Source organism: Microcebus murinus, chromosome 3, assembly GCF_040939455.1.
Source record: "Microcebus murinus isolate Inina chromosome 3, M.murinus_Inina_mat1.0, whole genome shotgun sequence".
Classification (NCBI taxonomy): Eukaryota; Metazoa; Chordata; class Mammalia; order Primates; family Cheirogaleidae; genus Microcebus; species Microcebus murinus.
In genome coordinates this window covers 47,778,251-47,799,994 of record NC_134106.1, presented here as the reverse complement: position 1 = coordinate 47,799,994, position 21,744 = coordinate 47,778,251, and the positions used below count along the sequence as shown (strand labels likewise).

General features: G+C 35.8%; 1 protein-coding gene across 4 annotated transcripts in view; it reads right to left on the bottom strand.

Moving 5' to 3' along the window:
- Positions 1–21,744, bottom strand: part of VRK2 (VRK serine/threonine kinase 2) — a 119,726-nt gene that overhangs the window by 84,187 nt on the left and 13,795 nt on the right. The window contains exons 1-2 of one of the 4 annotated variants that reach the window (XM_012748590.2): positions 15,322–16,079; positions 13,171–13,311 (exon numbers count right to left, since the gene is read on the bottom strand). In XM_012748590.2, coding sequence (XP_012604044.1) covers positions 13,171–13,306 — 136 coding nt within the window. In that variant the 5' untranslated portion in view covers positions 13,307–13,311; positions 15,322–16,079. The other 3 variants (XM_012748611.2, XM_012748665.2, XM_012748605.2) reach the window with 3 other exon arrangements.

Sequence of the window (21,744 nt, the reverse complement as noted above, 5' to 3'; positions counted from 1 at the left end):
ATGTAAAATAACAACAAACCTTGCTATTGTTTTACTCTTACATGTGCATGAAAAATCTTACCTTTTAGTGTTTTTTTTTTATCTTAAGTATTTCTCTTCTGACAATGATGGGGTTCTATCAATAATATTCTTTAATAGAGGGTTTAAGACTTTTTATCTAATACAGTAACTGACAATTGTATTATAATCCAATAGTTCATATTATTTTTATTTTTCTATCTTCTCCTTCACCAATTACCTACTGGTTGAGGTATACATTACATACTTATTTCATCTTACAACATTATGTTTTTCAATCCATTTATTTCTCAAACTTAACACTGATAACTAAATCATCTGTTTTTGTTATTATTAATTAAATACATTTTGAGCTTGCTTAAAGGGCTGATATGTAACTTAACTTTTTGGTTTAGTTATTAACCCTATAATTTGTAACCACAATTCATTTATCTAGAAATGTGAATTTCACTGTAAAATTCTATGTTCATAACTTAGTTCTTAAATAAGTTCCATAATTTTTATTAGTTTTACTTTGTATCATCAAATCTTTTCTTAATGGTTTAGTTCTTTTATCTCTTGTAAGTCTGTTTCAATCATATACTACTTTCAAGACTATTTTATCTTAGTAATAATCTGTTATGAAATGACTTCAGATTTCCTAAGACCTCAAATATTTCCTTCTATCTCCTAAGAGACAGTCCATTTGGCCATACAATATACTGGAATGGTAGTCGTATTTCCCTTTGCTATCATGAAGTCTTTCTATTTTCAAATCTACAAAGTAAAGACTGAAGTAGTTCTTGACCTCCCTTCCTTAAGTGCTATTATATATTCTATATTTTAGGTTTAAAAATCTATTATGTAAGAATCTTTAGCCTAGCTCTATACCTACTCTTTTGAACAACTTTCTAATATTATGTTGTAATTAGGCTGCCAATAAAGAAAATCTTTCTTGCATTTTTCATTAAGGTCTCTATATTGCATGTCTTTACAATTGCATGTGCTTTTATTATTATCCAAAGATACACTACATAAACAGATAATAGAGCCATTATTTTTTCTTCTTGATGATCTCTTTATGTCATTTTTCGGTGACTTAGATTTGCTTTGCTTGTTTATTATTAGTACAACTAGTTCTTTACTCAGCTGCATCAACCCTTTCCTTAAAGCCTGTGCCTATGTCCACGTTTCAGTATAGACAGAGTATTTACATATTTAACACCATCTTCCAGGATCTCATAGGTTTTCATAGCCAAAAGGAACTTAAAGGTCCTTCCTCGCAATAAAAATATTCTATTTTTTACAGAGATTCCTTCACATTAAACTAGTTAATTTCAAAACATTTATACTTCCTTGAAAGCTTTCTGTTAAAGTAGAAATTCTGATTATAAAAGACCATACAATTGTTTCTTCCCATTTTCATTTCCCTATTAGACAGCTTTGTTCAGTTTTCTTCTCACTTTACTTTAAGTGTAATTTATAGGATTTTTTAAGCAGTTTTACTTTTTCTACCATCTTCCTAATACTTTGTCAGATAGGTTTACATAACTAATACTCCATTCTCAATAATAATACTCACATTTGATACTGGAGATCTAAGAACTGTAACACATGATTTTTTAATAGAAATAAGATCAAATATAATAAATAGCTTTTCTTCACATTCTCTAGAATTTGAAATTAATAACCTCATATCACCATAAGTGCTCAAAAACATGTATTTAATGTAATAGCTTGTATTTTGCTCATTCTTTTTCTTGCTATGTATATAAGCCGAAGTAAAAAGTATTACAGCATAAAAACTAGCATTGTAATAACTAATAAATATCTCTTCTCTATTAAGAATACCTAAGAGTTTAACTCTACATGAAATGTTCTAATTTTTTCATGAATCACCTATAGGTATACAATAAATCATTACTATTGTGTAATATATTGAAAGAACTGAACAATTTTCTAAAATCTAGACTTGTTACAAATAAAATATTTTGGCATTTTTTTTTTTTTTTTTTTTTTTTTTTTTTTCTATACAGGGTTCTATAAGGATATTTTGGCATTTGAAACAAATTCTATAAGGGGACATATTCTTTAACAAGATTCCACTTACGTAAGTATTTTGTTTATTTTACTCTTTAAAAAACCTAGTCTCCTAAGCAGTGTATCTTTAAATTATTATCCAATGGAAAAAAACATGGTCAAGAATAATTCAATATATTTTTTTAAAATTTTTAAATAATTGTTAAAATAATATCACAGGGATTTAAAGAGGTCTCTTTAGACCTTCCTGTTGCTTATTTTACTCAAACAAATGTATAAAATTCCTATAAACTAGATAAATTTATTCATTTTTGCAAAAGCATGAAAATCCACCAAATCTTTCTCAATCGGATTGTAGGCACTAATAGGTGACTATTCTCACTTTTTTTCATAAAAATATTTGATCTAAGACATGGTACATTTTTAATGTATTTTTTCCAGTGCTTAACATTAGGTTTACTATAAATATCAGATGTTCTTTCACAGATTTTTGTGATCTTAATAGTATTAAAAACATATCACTGATGCTCTACGCCTTGAGTTGTCAATCTGAACGAAAATGACACCATTATTAGCATCATCACTAACAGATTTCTTAAATTAGCTGCCAATACTATCAATTACATATTTTGCTGTTACTTCAGAAATGAGCTTGTCATAAGCACGCCATTTGCCACTATTTTCTCTGGCTAGCAATAAATTCAAAGTGTTCTTTGACAAGGGACATCAATCAGTAGAGCAAAGAAACCCGAGTACAGATGTAGATGGAGACAATTATTAAAACTTTGCCCTGAAGGCAATTTACTTAACCTCCTTAGGCCTTAATATCTTCCTTATTAAGTTGCTGGGAGGATTAATGAAATAAAGCACTTAACACAGAGCTTGGCACTCACTAAGTTAAAGATTTTAGGAGTTGATGATGAAGATGATAATTTTCTAAAAAGATTTCAAAAGCCAGTCCCAGCAGTTATCACATGCCATAGGCAAATCTGACACATCTGCTACTCTTTGCCAGCGTCTTCTTTCATTCTTTCTTATTTTTCTGTGTTCTACGTTCATGGCCTCCTCAGTGGGCCTTTGGTAACATTACCTTTAAGAGGTTCATTAGGTGGCACACAGAATACCTGAAATGGAAGCTATGTTCTCCATGCGCCTCTTTCACACATGTTGAAGCTTCCAATTGCTCTTCCTTGAAATAAATTTGCGGGAAGCTGCTTTTACTCCACACTAAGCATTGGAGAGAGAAAAATGGCCAGTGTCTCTGGGGAATAATTAACAAAAGACAGTTTGTTTCATCTTCATGATAAAATATAGCATCCTTATTAAAAGGCAAATTCATCATTCCCAAAAGTTAAATAGAATGACACTTTAAAAGTAATTCCAGCTGATTAAATTTAGGGTTCTGAAAAAAAATTTAATTCATGAATACACTCTGAATCTTTCATTTGATTTTAAAATGTATAAATGTTCATTTAACTTTGAGCCCTTGCTTCTCAGTGTTCTATTCTGAGCTAGTCAAACAAGTGGTAGCAGGCATGCTGGGCTCAATAATACTGCCTCTCATATTTAAATACTCTATTTCACTTGGATTGCAAATTAAAGACAGTCTCCTGAATGCTGACACATTTTCAATGATTGATTTTGCAAAACGTGTTGATTTTTCCTACACTGTTTTGCCTCTCTGTGTGTCAACTTTGGCCTTCTCTTCTTGCTCCTTTGCAGCACTGCTGTCTCTTTGAAGCCATTGTCTGCCTGATATAAAAAATGTACATTAAACCTCATAACTAATTACACAGATAGAAAATTCACAATCTCAAACACAGAATACCTATGCCCAAAAACCATAACAAAAGCTTCTGACTATGTACAAAACCCTTAATCAAATCTTTCACAGACTTGGATTAAAAGAAATTCCAATAATTTATTTTCTGTCAAAGTTGTGTTTACATTCTTTGAAAAGTTGATTTCTTATGCATGTTACATGCCTACAAGTCAATCCATTTAACAGTCAACATCATCCATTTCCCCACAAAAGTTTTTACTTGCTATTATTAATAGGTCTACTTCAATTAAATGCTATTCAGTAGAAATGTTTTATTCTAAACACAAAATTGATAGTCTTAACACAATGTCCATTTTTTAAACCCCCCATACTACGTATTAACAGAGTAGACTTTTCCCAATAAATGCTATAATCTATAAATTAAGTACACAGCTTTTTTTACTTTAAAAATTTACTTGCAAAGGGAATGAAGAGATATTTCTCTCTCCCACAAACTCCCCAAAATATTCAAAATAATGTCTCTAAATCTGAAAGTACAGTGCCTTACACACAGACCACATATAAAGCAAAAAATTTAGTCTCAGACAACCTATTAGGAAAATCATTTTTCCATAATAGACTAGTTCTAGAGTTAATTTAACATACCATTTTTGAAAAGCTTTAACATGCAAGACCATATTTAAGCACTCTTTGTGACCGTCTATAAGGAATTTATAATGTGTATGCATGCATGTGTGTATGAGGAATGGTTAAAAAGACAGTGTACAAAATAGTAATCATATGAAATAATGAATATCACAAGAAATCATGCTATGGAACAAAGAGAGAGCGAAGTTATGAATACTCCCCTGCTTGCCTCTTTAACATGCTACAATTTTCATAAAGCCTACCAGCTACCATTTGTTTCCACGAGTCCGAGCAACAGACTCTCCTAGCTTCTAGTCTACCAAGACTAGGTGCTCTGCTGTTTAGCTGTTGCCTTTTTGTTAGACCAACTCTCCTGTACCTCTAGTTGTTGTACATCTCACAGTTATCAAGTGCAATAAATGCATCACATGCCACCACACTATTTTGGGAAGCCCTGAAATGACTACCAGTGTGCCAATTAACCAGTCCAATTCTGGATATAAAATGTTAGTTTCCTGAAAATGTGTTTCAGAATGGCAAGATGAGAGGAGGAGCAGTGAAAGTAGCCACACTAACTACTCTTCAAAAATGGCCACACTACCTAAGCAGAACAGGTTGGATTAAGGTCTGCACATGAGCCAAAGCTTAAAATTCATTGCCTTTGTTGGCTCATGTCACTTCTTTAATTAATGTCACTTTCTCTGGTTTAATATCAGAGCAAGTGACAAGAGTGCTTCTGGATGAATTGTGTTTTCCGAGGACTGTATGGCACTCTCTCCTGCAGTCTGACAGAGGGACGTGCCAGTTTTACTTGGCAGTTACAATGCACCAGCTTTAGTTTTAGTAGTTTAATTTGTGGCAGTTATATGTTTTGAATACGTTGAAGTATTCACAACGGTCTCATGGAATCTGTTCATAGATAAAGTTTACACAGTGGAAAAGCAAAAGCAATGGCTATAAGGCGATTAGGAAAAGCTTCTCTTGGCCACAGCTGGTCTTACAGGCATTCCTGTAAATTTAAGAGCACTTAGAAGATGTGACTAAAATGATCACAAGGAACAGTGCCCTCTCTTTTGGGGAAAGGGGGAGTTCTGTAGTGGGTGTGAGACAATCATAAGGAATATGATGTTTAGAACTCAATTTTATGCAAAATCCATTATTCAAGAAGCAAAGTTTATATACATGACAGACATGCAATGAAATAAATGTAAAAATAGGAAGTTTAGTTACTTATGCATTAATTTGGATCTAACATTTTGGTTAACTAAATTTTTATTGATAGAAAATTCAGAAGAATTTCTGCATTGAGGAGAAAGGACTAAACTTTTTCCTTTGGTTTATTAAAGACCTCTCTGTTTCAGGCTGAAATATTATGAAGGTTTTTTATTTGGAGTTTTCCCTTCACCTCCTTTATACACTTTTGTGAAGCTTTGTCAGATCATGGTGAGAAGAGCTGCCACCAAGGAGTTCTTCTAAACTTTGCTTGCCCTTTCTAAATTTAGGGTTCTTTACTGCAGCAGGTTGAAGATCTGGCTTTGATTGCACCTGGCTCAGTAGGAGAATAGAAATATTCATCTCCACTGAATGCATGCTGCTTAAGTGCTGGAGGCACTTGCAGGAGAGTAACTCTCACTGGAAACTTCATTACAATACTTTCCCTTCCCTACACGAAGTAGTAATTCTCATTCACCAAAGATAGAATTTTGCCTGACACAGCCACAGGAGCTCCTATTTGACTTTCAAAATTAATCAACCTCTAAGCTGGAGTAGAAATGGCATGTCCTTTAACCTTAAGCACAAAAAGCTCTCAACAGACTGCAGTTTTTATATCCCTGGATGGGAGTTTGGGCCCCTGATACTTAAACTTGATTCACATACTGGGTTTCTGGCATGCTTTTGCCCATACCCATCTGCTTGCCTGGCACTGTGCCCATTCAGAAGGTGTGATGCCAGTTTCAATAGGGCATAGGTGCCAATCAAATATGGGTTTGGAGGGGCAGCATGCAGAACGCAGCAAAAGTCAGTTCTTCTGCCAGAAGATCCTCCTGTTATCATATAATGCCAATGAAGGGCCACATGCTTCATTGCTTGGGATCATATTGCATCTGTAGATGTTTCTGGCCTTCAATGGATGTCTTTCTACAGAATCTTTTCCCTCAAGTATTACTTGATTGGAGATGTTAAAGAAAAGATAAATCCACCTGGCTAACTGAAGGTCATCCTTTTAAAAAGAAACAATGGAAGTTTTCAACAGTTATCTTGAAATAATTACTGAGTTTTCTATCTTTTCTCCTAAAATATTCGTTCATATAGAATACTATATAGTGTTCAGGAAAAACTCAGTCATGTAATGGAGCTATAAGAGGCAAACATTCTAAAAGAAGCACTAATTGCAAAATCAAGTATCTAAGTAGTATAAAACCCAAAAGTACCTTTAAGTGTGGGCAATGAACAAAGATTCATCATCCCAATAGCTAATTTCTAATGAACTCTCCTTTAGAGCTTTCAGTGTCTTAATTTTCTTCTCATTTATTTTATAGATATTCTTGTGTCTTAAAAGAAGAAACACACCTCATACTATTTATTCCTCTTCTTCCTTATCGAAAGGGGAAAAACCTAAAACACTTCAGAAGCAGAAGTCTATCCATATTTCATAAGGAAGCCAGAAGCTCTCAAAAGCTGAGAATTCTTTTATTGTGTGGCAATAGAGGTGAGCTCATTTTAGGAAGAAGAAATTTCCCCATAGCAATAGGTTTCAAATTTTAAAAAAAAACCTTGACCACTGTAAACAGGTACAAGATAGTAACAGATAAAGTGGAAGAGACATAATATATGAGCACACTGAAGAATGGAGTAGTTTATAAACCTTCCCTTAAGGCAAAAAAGTTTGACAGTAAAATGTTACAAATGAAGAACCATAATATATAATATGTTAAAAAGAGGGCATTTAAAAAAAATGAAAAGACAAGCAAAGGCTAGGCCTTATAAGAACTTTCCTTTTATAGAACCCAAACCTTCTTAACAGCTTAGATTTCTTAACTGATAGGTAAATGAGCACCGCTCTCTCTTTAAGACTCAAAATTAAAACACATACAAAATTAAAATACATCTTCTAGAGACTTTTACTTCTTGTCTAGAGGTCAAACAAGTGTACTAAATTTACAAAATCCCAATTGATCCCTTCTTTTTGAGTTATTTTCTATTATCTACACCTGTATCTGGGACTTAATTTATCATATAGTTTCTAGTACAAATTATCCTTATTTCCACATTTATTCCCTTATTTTCACCTCAACAGCATTATTTGCAAAATTGCCTACTGACAATTGTAGTGGAACCATAATGTTGCATCGCGTCAAATAAGACTAACTGCTTATCTTAAAGCTCTCTCCATAAAATACTGCCAAATAGCATTTAATACTGCAATGTGAATGAAGCAATATGTATTCCAATACTCTACCTTGTTGCTAGCCTTATCATTGGGCTCCCGTAAACATTATTCTGCATATCTTAAAAATAATCAATCCATTACAACTAAAAAAAAAAAAAAAACCATACATACACAAATGTTTTCTTCCTATTTCTTCATAGAAATGTTTCTTTATCAATAAATGAGTTAAACTTTCATAATTTCTAAAAATCTCCCCCAAAGTTTCCATGTTTCAAAAATATAAAATTAGGGTAATCTGACACGATGTCCCCAAAAATATCTAACGGTCACTTGGATGAAGTTTAAACATTCATCCATGAAAAAATGATCCAATCTTAAGGGTTCATCACAGTTAATTTTAGTTATAATAATGTGCTATTCTTTATAAAAGATAATGCTATTGATTTACCATCAATAAAGCAGATGTACATTCTCTTAGATGAAATCATGATAGGTTCCTTGACTCATCTTTCCTTGTGACTGAGGGATTCATCTGTAAGACCTCAGACTAGAGTTAAGAGTGACATCTATAGTCACAGAAGAGGACAAAGCAAACTAACTTGTTTGATAAAGTGCTCCAATTCCAGCCTCACTCTCTCAGGCAAATAACTGTTGAACATCTATTCTGTCTTGACACTCCAAAGATGCTAAATGGTCATCATTATGCCAAACTTCAAAAAACAAAAATTTCCACAGGTAAATCCTATTTATTTTTACTCATATAATCAGCCTTCAAAGGAATGTAGCTGAAGTAGTATACTATAATTTTATTTTTCTAGATTTTGAATAATTTCTGAAACCCAGTATCTTTCATATCTGAAGCAGATAAAAAATAGTTTAAATGAAAACTTTTCACCAACCATCACATTTATTATAGTAATTTTAAGATAAGAAAAAGATATAGATTGATAAGTACAATGTCATAAAGTCTTCTGCTAACATTCTCTATGTTCTTCATTTGACCACATTAGTAACTAACTCCACCTGAGTCCATGGCAAGATAATTAAAAAACCCTTCCAATGGAGGTCTTTGTCACCATCCTAATCCACTGTGGCACCAGATATTTAGAATGGAAAATTCTAAGTAATTAACATTTATTAAGTGTTTACCAAGTTCTTTAAAAAATTATCTCATTTAATCCTAATTATTATTATCCCAATTATACAGAATAGAAACAAAGAACCCAAAGGATGAAGTAACTGGTAAAAGTCACTTTGTAAGTGGCTTAGTCAGGTCAGGATTCAACTCAGATATGCCTAACCCCAAAATCCCTGCTCTTGTTTATGCAATCCTCTCTTAGTTTACTTGGTTCTGTTAAATCTAGCATTAAAGTAGAATTCAAACCCTCAGTTCTCTCTCCTTCCCTGGAGTTTTAGAAACTTTTTCACTTATTTGATACTAAAATGAGAACAACTTTTCCCATCCCCTAAACCAGTTTCCTTTCTTCCTTCTTTACCCTCCTCTTTCTTTTCATATACAAAGAAAGAACCTTGACTTTGTTCTTGCATTCAAACTTTCCTTTCTCTCTTATAACTATTTCTATTAATGCTACAGGCACATGATTTCTCCAAGTCGAGTAAATACCAACTTCTCTGCCCCTACCCCTTTACTGTAAGTTGCTGATTACTGAAAGGCCTTGGCTATTGATCTCAAAGCTAGAGGACAGCTGTACATGCACAATGAGTTAGACATAGAAGCTAGTTTCTTCTAAGCCTCAGGCAGCAAATGCTGATAAAGTGTCTGCTGAAACAGTGTATCTGGAAATAATATTTGAAAAGAATGTAGCTGGACACAGTATTAAAGAAAACTTGAATTTAATTGCTTCTTTTCTTTATTTATATATAGGAAGTGATGAGAGTCATGATAAAATGCAAAAACATGACATAATTTCATATGAATTTGCTTATATAGCTTTGAAAACAGTAAAAACTAAGTTTAATGAAGTTAAACTGATTCTATGACTCATTAGCATCACTTCTGATGGAACAATGACAACATGTAGAACATTTAGCTTTATTATATATTCTGAAGTATGAAGCCTTTTTTTCTCAAAATAGCTAAACATTTCTTAAAAATGTTTCACCAATGGTATGCACTTACTAATCTTCCTAGGGTCCAGGTTCTAAAAATCAGATAGAGCTGGGTACAGTGACTCATGCTTATAATCCTAGCAATTTGGGAGGCTGAGGTGAGAGGATCACTTGAGCCCAGGAGTTTGAAGTTGCAGTGAGCTATGATAATACCATGGCACTCTAGCGAGGGCAACAGAGGAAAACCTTGTCTCCAAATAAATAAATAAAAATAAAATTCAGATAGTAGAGGGTGCTATATAACATATGAAACCCTGAAATATGTTGTAAAATGGTAGTATTTTGGTAATGAGAAAAAATAAGTTAAAAAATGTGACTGAAAGGAGAATTTTTCTATATTTAAATATGAATAATAAGTCACAGGCCTGAGCAAATACATTCCTTTTTCATAACAGGAACCACACACCAGTAAGTAGTATCTGTAGACATACATACATATATGTGTATAGACATCCTGTTTAATTTTTAAAATGCACTTGAATTTAAATACATATCAATACATATAACATTTACATTTTTAAAAGATAAGATTACAATCAATGCTTATCTCTAGTTCTTTGATATTACTCAAATAATTTAAACATTAGGAAAATAAAAGTGTAAGTGATAACCTGTGAGATCTAAGACTATAGCTCCGACACATCAGAAATAATTTATTCAACTCCATAACTCTAACCTTGAGTCAAGATAGTATACGAGAGATCTTAACTCTTTGCTATAAAAGAGAATTCACTAATTCCAATTTTCAAACAACACTTATTGGACAGGGAATTCTACTCTCTGTGGATTCCAAGTACTCACATGGTCTTCATCTGCACTATCTCATATGGTAGCCACTAGCCACATGTGGTTATTGAGCCCTTGAGACTAGATATATCCTGGATTTTAAAGACCTTCCCTAAAAAAGTAAAATATTTCATTTTTTCATGTTAACATATTGGAATTTTATTTTGGATATATTGGATTAAACAATATATATTACTAAAATAAATTTCACCTATTTCTTTTAATACCTTTCATACCACTCACGAGTTTTCTTGTGTTTCACGTGTTGGACCACTCATGAGTTTTCTCGAGTTTCAGGAGCCATCTGTTATGGACCTTAGATGTCAACACACTGTCTTGTCCATTAGGGAGAGTAGAGGTTTACCGCCAAATTTGAAAATGAAAACATCAAGAATGAAGAAAGGTGACATAATATTTTCCAGAAAAGGCGATATTTTTCTCCTAGCATGGAAAGACAAGCGTGTTGTCCGAATGATATCAATGATCCATGACACTTCTGTCTCGACAACAGGAAAAAAACCCAGAAAAACGGGAGAGAATATTGTAAAACCTGCCTGCATCAGGGAATACAATGCCCACATGAAAGGCGTTGATCGTGCGGATCAATTCCTTTCATGTTGTTCCATTCTAAGAAAAATGATGAAATGGACAAAAAAAGTAGTGCTGTACCTTATAAACTGTGGACTTTTCAATTCATTTAGAGTGTACAACATCCTCAATCCACAAGCAAACATGAAGTATAAACAGTTTCTGCTATCAGTGGTGACAGACTAGATAATGGATGGCAATAATGAAGGCTCTCTGGAACTAGAGACAACTCTGTCCAGCCCTTCCCCTGGGGGTGCAAGGAGAGCACCTCGTAAAGATCTACCCAAAAGGTTGTCAGGTGATATGAAGCAGCATGAACCTATATGTATTCCAGCGAGTGAAAAGAAAAATTTCCTACGAGAGCCTGCAGAGAGTTTGTGCTGCCCATGGAAAAAGGAGCGAATCAGATACTTAAGTAAATTTTGTTTGGTCCCTCTTCAAAATGTTTTACACAGTACTATACATTAAAAAAGTACTAGGAACTTTAATTGTTTAATTAGTTGTTTAATTGTTTTTGTAAATAAAAATGTTATAATTATTTAAAAACAACACCTAAAGTGCATTATGATCTGTAGTTATGATTTAAATAACGTGCAGTTTGCCCCAAAATGTGTGGTCTCTGGTGTATGTCTTAGAGATTTCTATATGGTACAAAATGTGTTAACATATTTTAATGTAGCTCCTATAAATTACATATGTGGCTTACATGACATTCCTATTGTACAGTACTGCCTGTCCATTCAATCTAGTACTGAGAATCAGCATTTCTCAAGCAAGTTCGAAACTTTTAAATGAGGAAACTATCCTTTACTTAGCCCATAAAATTTTTTTGTGATCTTGTCTTTCCAACTAGATTAGACACTGAGGTAATTAATAAGCAGCTGCTTACTGACCAAATTTCATCCATTCGTTCAAAACTACCATCTTAATTTTATCGGAAAAAGGATCTTTTTCTTTCATGATCCATGAAACATATTTGTTTAGAAATATTTGATGAGGAACTCAAGATTCCTTCAAAGGTCTTTTTTCAACTTTTTAAACTCCTATAGAAACAGATGTAATATAGAATTTATCCTTGAGGGTATTACTTTAAAAATCACTAATATTTATCTTATTCACCAAATCCAGTCTTATAATGGATATCCCCTCCTCATTCCCCATGGATTTAAGATAGCCCTGAATGATTTACTTAAGTTCAGAGTAATTTTTAGCTGTTTACATGCAGTGTGAAAGCATAGCCAGCCAAGATTCCTTACCTGTACTACAGAACACAGAAAATAATCTGAGTGCCTACCTTCTCTACTATCCCAAGGATGGCATATAATTAATTAGTACCACTCTAGATACACAAGAGAGAAGTTAATTCATTCTATGCAATGGATGCCTTATCTATAAATTCTCCAGTGGAGCTCAGTTAAGAAATGACTAGACCATTGTATTACCTAAATATTAATGATTAAGATTCACAAACAGAAAGTGTTTGTATTTATACAGTTGTGGTTTCTGAGCTGTAAAAAGCATGTTTCCAAGAAAACAAGCTCTCAAAAAAAGAACATTAGCATTCTGTCTGGCAGATTGTATAATTACACTCTGAAAAGACTTCTAAGAGTTATTCAGAAAAACATGGACAAGGAGGTCAGTCATGTCATGAACCTAGACACTGTACTAAACATTAACTCTCTTCATATTACTACTTAATAAAGTACATTCATGGATTCTAGTAAAGTACATTTATGAATTCTGTATTTTTCAATTTTTTAAATGATTACATAATTGCAGTAACAGTCACATATATAAGAATATTTGATAATTTACACTTATACATTACCTAAGTATATCAATCCAAATCCTCCAGAGCCAATCATTTTGCCCAGTACCCACTGTTTGCCTTCCATGTCATCCAGAACCTTGCCTTCTGGAAGTGGAACAGGAAGTTTGTATTTCTCATTTCTTCTTGGTGGCATCACTTCTGTTGGCAGGAAGGGTGAGATAAATGGGTAAAAATAAAAACAAACAAAAAAACTCTTTAGAGTTAAACTACATTTCCCAAAATGTCTTCTATGGGAACTTTCCCAGGTTCCCAGAAATTAAGATTCTACAGTCAATTCAATATGGGAAAGCCATATACTATATTCAAATTAGAAATTCACATACAATATTGAAATCTAAGAAGTACTTATATTAAAAAACAAAAACAAACCAATCTGTTTAATTTCATTTAACTCAACATTTCCAAAATTCATTTAGAGAATTTATAATGAATATTAACAGTGCAGAATACACCTTAAGAAACAAGGGATTAATTTCCAATGACAAAAATAAAATAAATTTCATGTACATGGGAATACTCCTTTAGATGAGACTGTTAAGTGTTAAAGATGAAAAGGTCTTTGGTTACTAGGAAAGAATAGTTTTATATTGCAAAGATACAGACAATGGCAATGTATTTATACACCATCATCACCAAGCAAAGCATCTGACCTAGAGTAGGTACTCAGTAAATACTTGTTAAATGATCAAAGGATTTTCATAGATATATAATTTAGTAGAATACTAGGTCACTGAGTAGTTCCAGGGCTAGTATACTACTCTCTTAGCTTCTTGCCTTCTTACCCTTTCTCTTCCTCACTTCATCAAAGTGAAAATAGCCCTGCCTGAGATTACTGCTGTACTACCAACAACAAAAGCAAAATCTCTGCAGTACAGCCATACAATTTTAATCAATTAATTATAATTGTACACAGGTTAGCGAATAACACAATGGGAGATTTTAAGTTAAAGAAAATTTCTTAGGGAAAAAAAATATATACCAGCATATATGCTGAAACTAACTTAAACGTGAAGGTAACGGTGATCCTCTAAGTATTTCTAAAGAATTTTTTTAATTGATGAGTGCTTTTGGTATGAAAGTTAATTATAAATATACATACAGAAATGTAAAGTTTTTCACATATAAACTTCCCATCTTCCATATGAGAAAGTATCCATTTTTCCTTGAATAGGTTTTTCCATCCTTCACCTACTTAATCCAATGCCCTGTTTTACTTAACAATAGGAATGCCACAGGCAGAGTGAAGGAACACAGCCTACCACCTCAACAAAATTCACCTGTCTTCCTCCCAACAGGAGCACAAGGGAAGCCAGGAATTTGGATGGTGAACCATGACCAAGGAGTTGTATCATCAAGGAGAAAGTTTTTATGGAGGTTTCCATAAACCAACACATTACGTACACTGATGCCCATTATCCATTTGCTGATTTAAAACTTAAAGTCTTTGAAAAACAACTATTGAGTAGAGTATAAATTCTAAATAATCATAAAGAAAACACAGTTTGGGGGCAAGTCAGTGGCATCGGCGCTTAAGACCTGAAAGGAGACCCTGACTACGAAGTGCGAAGTGCGCATCCTGGGGGCAGCCTCCTCTCCAGGGCGTCCCTGCCGCTTCTGGGTAACTTCCCAGAGCTATGGTCCAGGGCTCAACACGAGTCTTCAGCGACAAACGACACCCGGGAGCCTTCACATGAGTCAGAGCTGGGCTCTGGGCCGACAGCAGTCACCCACACAGGGGGAGGAAACGGAAGTAGCGCGGCCCACCCGCCGGTCCGCCCCGCCCTCAGCGGCCCCAGGACCCCGGGACCCCAGGCCAGGTCCCTCCCCAACCACCCGGAAGGCCGTTGGCGTCTGGAGACTAACTTCCGCCTCGAGTTCTCTCTGCACCGGCAAAAAGAGAAACTCAACTCTTTGCCGCACAACTCCTCCAACCCCACTTTTAGCAGACGCGAGTTGAAGGCGGCGCCAGGTTCTTACTCCGAGTTAGGAACAAGTGAGGAACCAACGACCCCGCCCCGGAGGCCCCGGCGTCTCGCTCCGACGGCAGCCCTCCCGGGCCCGCGGCGCGGCGCGGCAGGCAGGGAGCAGCCCGGGGCGTGCCGGGGTCCCGCCCGGATCCCTAGAACCCCAGAGCCGGAGAAGACTGACCCGGCCTCAGCTCTCCCGCCGTCCCGCCGCACGCGCCGCCTCCCGCCGGCCTCGCTGGGCCGGGCGGGGCCCGCGGGCCTCCAATCCCGCGGGGAGGCGGGCCCTGCGCCCGAGCCGGCCCTCCTCGGAAGGCGCCAACCTACCCTCTCTGCAGCCGGGCTGCGCAGGGCGAGTCCGGCGCTGCCTCGCGCCAGGTGCAGGGGCCGAGCCCGGGGCCCGCGGCGCCTCGGACAGGCCACTGCCAGCGGTGCCCTTCCAGCGGCCTGTCCACGCCTGGAGACGCCCAGGGGAAGAGAGAGGGTGGCAGGGCTACATCGGGAATGGGAGCTTATTGTTGCCATCCAGCCTCTCCCCCTGAGTCTGGAGGGTGAGCCACCAGATCAGTCTGGTGTGAAATAACCACGACGTGCATATGTATAGGAACAATTTTAGGTCTCCAGAACCGTGACCTGAGTACCAAGAGCTTCCAAGACAATCGCCAGGTCCTTACTGAACTCTCACCAAGCAACTCATCTTACTAACCAAGCCACATGGAACGTGAATGTGGAGCAAGAGCGACGTAATACTGGAGTATAACGCAGCGTTGAAGCCCTCAAAGGCATATTGGCTCAGGACCTAGCTCCGCTATTTACTAGTTGGATAATCTTGACTAAATGGAATTACTAAATCTAAGTATTTTCGTCTGTGAAATGGAATTAACTGCAGTTTATAGGCTATACGTTTCTTTTGACAAGTGAGAGTACTATATTAAGTAGTTTTCTAACACATAAGGACTCATAGTGAGCTTACAATATTTTATAGACAAAAATGCTTAGAAAACAGCTATTAAACAATACATCAACATTTTACAGAGAAGTCAGTAATTGCTTGGGATGCAAATACTGAAAGGAAAATTGAAGACCTTTAATGACCTTGATGGGATAAGGAATTGGAACTTCCTACATCTGTCAAACTCTCACCAAAATGAAAGGTGGCATGACAAGACATTTCTTTAAAAAAACGATGTAGTGGATATAAAAGCATTTTTAAAGAAACGTAGTCTTTAGAATAAGACTTTAAAGTAGTCATTCAATAATCCAACAATGTCCATTCTTATTTCCATAAGATATATATTTAACAGATAAAATTTATTACCTATCCTAATAACCATATGCATAGCCTTTCCCCCCTTCCAAATGTTTTCAGATTTCCACCACTTCTCCAGGTCCCTTTCTTTGGGAAGATACAGCTCCAGCACCAGCCACAGTGTGTAACTCATACTTGGTTCCTCTCCTTCACGTGCACATGTGCAGTATGTTATTAAACCCTGTTAGCTCAACCTTCAAAATATATCCACAACCTACCACTTACCACCGCTACTGGATTCATCCTGGCCCAAACCATATTTTCTTGTCTAGATAATTGTACCCTCCTAAATGCTATACTTGTTTTCCATCCTTTTTACCCCTTTAGTCTACTCACAACAAACAGCCAAGTGGTCCTCTTAAAAGCTTAATTTCTGAGCTGACAACACCTCAATGCCATTCTAATTTACTCAGTATATGCCAGTCTTTACTATGACTTAAACCAGCATTTCTCAACCCGCACACCATTGACATTCAGAACAGATAATTTCTTGTGGGAGTAGGAGGAAGGTGGAGACATAGGTCATCCTGCATGTTGTAGGATATATAGCAGCAACACTGGCCTCCCCAGCACTCCCTTTCCCCCAAGTTATGTGGACAACCAAAATGTCCCCAGACATCACCAAATATGGCCAAGATTCCCCATTGCATTTTTCCTTCTGCCTAAACCACTCTTCAATCTAGTATCTATATGGCCTACTCCATCATTTGCTTGAGGTCTTTATTCAAAAGTCAACTGTGACACCTTTCCTAACCACCCTATCTAAAATTTCGACCCAGCCACAATACTTCATAGCTTCTTTTCCATTATTTCCCATTAATATACAGCAATGTACTATATAGTTTGAATATTTATTTTGACAATAGACAAATAGTCTTCCTCACTAAATTGTATGTTTCATGAAGTCAGGCAATAGTTTTGCCTGTTTTAGTCACTACTGTATCCCCAACCCCTAGAAAGAATATAGAAAACATGCCATTTCCTTGTTGAATGAATAAATAAATCATGGTAGCCCCATTCCCATGTCTAGTGATTAGTTTAGACAGAAAACAGTAAACCTTTGTCAAGTCTAGGTGCAAAAATTTTCCTCAACACCTTCTAGCAAAAGAGAGCCTATTCAGGATATACTTCTGGATGTGGTGCCTAGAATGGCTACAGTCATCTTGTGATACATGGGTGGGGAAAAGTACAAACCTAATACACCAGGAGAGGCAGGACACTCAACAGATGATGTTAGAACACTTAGATACCCATATATGCAAAAAGGAAAGAAAGGAAGGAAGAAAAACATTCATCCCTTAACTCACATCCCACATAAAAATTAACGTGAAATTAATTCGTAGACCAAAATCTAAATGTAAGAGCTAAAACGATAAAATTTTTGAAAGAAACCCTAAAAGAAAGTCTTTGTGATGTTTTAATTTGTGTACTTAGAAAGTCTAAAAATAATAATAATAAAAGCTGGAAACCTAAAAGAAGAAATTGATAATTAACTTCATTAAAATTTAAAATGTTTGCTCTTCAAAAAACACTGTTAAGATACCAAGTGTTATCAAGGATGTGGAGCAACTGGAAACTCTTTTATATTGTTGGTGATGGTACAGCCACTCTGGAAAACAGTTTGGCAGTTTCTTATTATATTAAACATATTAATTAATATATAAGCCAGCATTCATGTTCCTAAGTATTTACTAAAGAGAAATGTAAACCTACATCTACACAAAATCTTGTATGTGAATGTTTAAAGCATCTTCATACATAATAGCCAAAACCTGGAAACAAATTTTCAGCAATTGATGAATGGATAGACAAGTTCGTATACATCACTTATGTAATGGAATATTACTCAGCAATAAAAAGGAGCAAACTACCAAGACAAGCAACAAGCTGGATGATGGCCCAGTGCACGTGTTTCAAGAGGTTTTGAGAAAATGTGCCCATGGTAGCTAGGTTACAGTTTGGTTTTATATATTCATGGAAGCAGTAGTTACACATAGAATCATAAGTCAATGTGTGGAAGGCATACATTGGTTTGGCCCAAAAAGGTGGGACATCTTGAAGCTGGGGGTTACAGGCTACAGATTACAGGTGGGTTTAAAGATTCTTTGATTTGTAATTGGTTAAAGAAATGAAGCTTTGTCTAAAGGCTTGGAATGTTTGAACTTAGGATGTCTATTAATCAGAGACAAGCCACTGGAAATTTACCAAAACTTGAGTCATCTCTTAAGTAAATTAATGGCCTGCAGTTATGCTTTAAGCTTTGCCTTCCATGGCTTTAGGCTGTTAATGATTTAGTATCTTATTGTAACAAAGAGTAACTCCAAAAGGGAGGGGACATGATAAGGTGTGTTTGACGTCCCTTTTCTTCATGGCCACCAACTCAGCTTTAAGGTTTTCCTGGGGTCCTCTTGGCCAAGTGGAAGACCATTCAGTCAGCTGAGAGGCTTAAGATTTTGTTTTAGTTCACAACACAAAAGAGTGCATACTATATAATTCCATTTATTTGAAATTGCCAGAGATTGTGTGAAGAGATGGCATTGACTGCAAAGGGGCTGATGGAAGTTTTTGGAATGGTGGAAATGCCCAATCTCTTGATTGTAGTTGTGGTTATATGAATATACATTTGTCAAAACTCCTCTGTACACTTAAAATTGATTATTTATAAATTTTGCCTCAATAAAACTGATTTAAAAGATTGTGGAAAAGAAAAATGGGAAGAACCTGAGTACTTGAAGCCATTATTGAACTACTAATTCAACTAACCCTGAGCCATTATACTTTCATATGCATCCATGCGGCATTAAGTGCTTATGGTTTAAACCACTTAGCATTAGTTCTTATGTTTTTGCAGCCAAAATCTTCCTAACAGTAAAATAAAATTTCAGGTTTCATAAGTGCCAATGAATTTTAAATGTTCATTAATTTGTACTAAATAAAAATGGCAACAGAAGTGCAGGTAAACCTATATTGAGAATATGGGTTTTTTTAAGTGTTGGGATTTAATGCAGAATTTTATGATTCAGAGCATATTGCTGTGTGTATGTTTCAAGATGAAAACTGACAGAATATAGAAATACAAATTTTGGAACTAGTGAAAGAACATCTTCTGAATGAACATGATGAGAAACAAGAAAGAAAAGAGAATCTAGACATGAAAGCACTGAAATGTGAGTCATCAGAAAAAAGGATAAGAAAAAGTTTTCAAACAAAGCTATTTTGATAGATCTTACAGGCTATGAATGATTCACCACAAACACACACGCACACAAAAGGACTTTCTTGGCTGTATGCCAACTTGTAGGTATGGTGTGGGTTCTGTTTTTCAAAGAACCAGGTGCTATAAAATGCTTACACTGATTTAAAGGAAAAAGAAAAACCTTAACTGTGTAGTGAGCATATTTTACAAGGCCAAGATCATTTCAAATCAATTAAGGTGTTAAAGATGTTGCATAGACAAAACATTTAGAAAAATCATATCTTTGTTATTTAAAGTGAGAAAAGGAGATCACTTCAGTGGAAACATTTTGCCTGCCAGAGAAGAGCTAGTTTTTGTTTTGTAAAAATCAGGAGGCCATACATAACCTTAACATTTGTACCTCCATAATATGCTGTAATAAAAAAAAAGAAAAAGAAGAAAAAATAAAACTGAGGAGGCCATTTGTACTCATGAACTCACAATCCCTGGACAACTAAGCAGTTATTGACACAGAAATTTTGAAAGTAATAGAATTCAAGTAAATGGAATCCCAAGTCTATCAGATATATAGTCAGACCAAATATCTATGTCCTTTGTATTCTTTACATATAGACTATTATAATACCAAGCATGAACTTAATCATCCAGAAGACATACTTCTTGATTGTCCATATAAATGAAGGACAAGGATACAAAAAATAATTTAAAATTTCTTCTGTATGTCAACAGGCTCAATTAAAATCTTTTTTAGGGCTATTAATTAATAGAACCCTGCTGCCAAACAATTTAAATGTAAATATGTATTAAATTAGCTCTCAAACAATTGAATGTAGTAAACCTAATATTTGACTAACCAAAAGTGGTACGAGTCTTACCCTGTCCATTCCCCAAATACAAGCTTCATAAAAGGTTAATCATGAGACTATATTTACGCTTTACATCTTTTTTTCTCCCCAACTAACATGCCTGCAATAACCAAAAATATGATCTGGAAAGGAAGAAGAGGAACTGGCTGAATGATCTTTATGCAGAATCTCTGCATTCAGTAAGAATAGAGTTGATGATGTATTCAGAGGAGAGATAAGAAACACTTTCCCCATATGTCATGTTGAAATCATGCTTACAAATTAATAAAAAGGGGTACAAGGCAAGAACTGTGGTAAGTGCCTAGCTGAAAATAATGATAATAATTATACACTGTCCCCCTGTTTACTTCTGTATAATTGCCCCACTGGAGCCACATAGCTGGTGGTCATAAAGATTCTTAGCTTTCTCCAGAGATAACATCACCTTTTTGAAACCTAGGGACAGTTTCTGGTGGAATGACTGACCCACCCAGACCAGGGGCCAATACCAAGGAATTGACTCAACTGGTCTTGTGACTCCCCACCCAAGAACCTGATCAGCAAGGAAGACAATTTCTACAACCTTATGGTTCTGCTCTGAACCCAGCCAATTAGCAGATTCAATTACCTATGCTAAGGGTCTTTAAAATCCCTGTCTCCCAAATTCTCGGGAAGATGGATTGGAGAAATCTCTCCCATCTCCTGGCTTAGTGCTAGGCGGAATAAACTCTTTCTCTGTTGTAAACTCTGCTGTCTCAGTGGATTGGATTCCTCTTGGGCAGTGGGCAAGTGAACCTGGTTGGGGGATGATAGCATAAGCCTTATTTTTAGGCTTTCTTTTCATGCCATTGCAGCACCATCCTCTGAGGGACCTGAAAGAACCTCTGTTCCCCAAATAATCCTAGCCATTCCCAGTGACTATTTCAGATGTGTTCCTAAATAAGCCCTGTCATTTTCTGTCTCCCACTGTGGACCTTTTGGTGGATATCTACTGTTGAGACATAGACTCCTAAACAAACTAGGTGCAAGATGCTAGCTGATACTGCAAGTTACCTTCTTCCACACACTCTGTAGCATGCAAAACATGGAAATGTTCCTGGGTTCCCTGGAGCCCTTAAGGCACTAACCAAGCCGTGGTCCACATGAGAGGAAAGGCTTGTATTGCCCCTTTGGGTCACAATTTGCCTCAGTGCTTTACCCCTTTTACTTTAGGGGCTATCAGATATTTTAGTGAAAACAGTTTATTCAGGTTTTCTT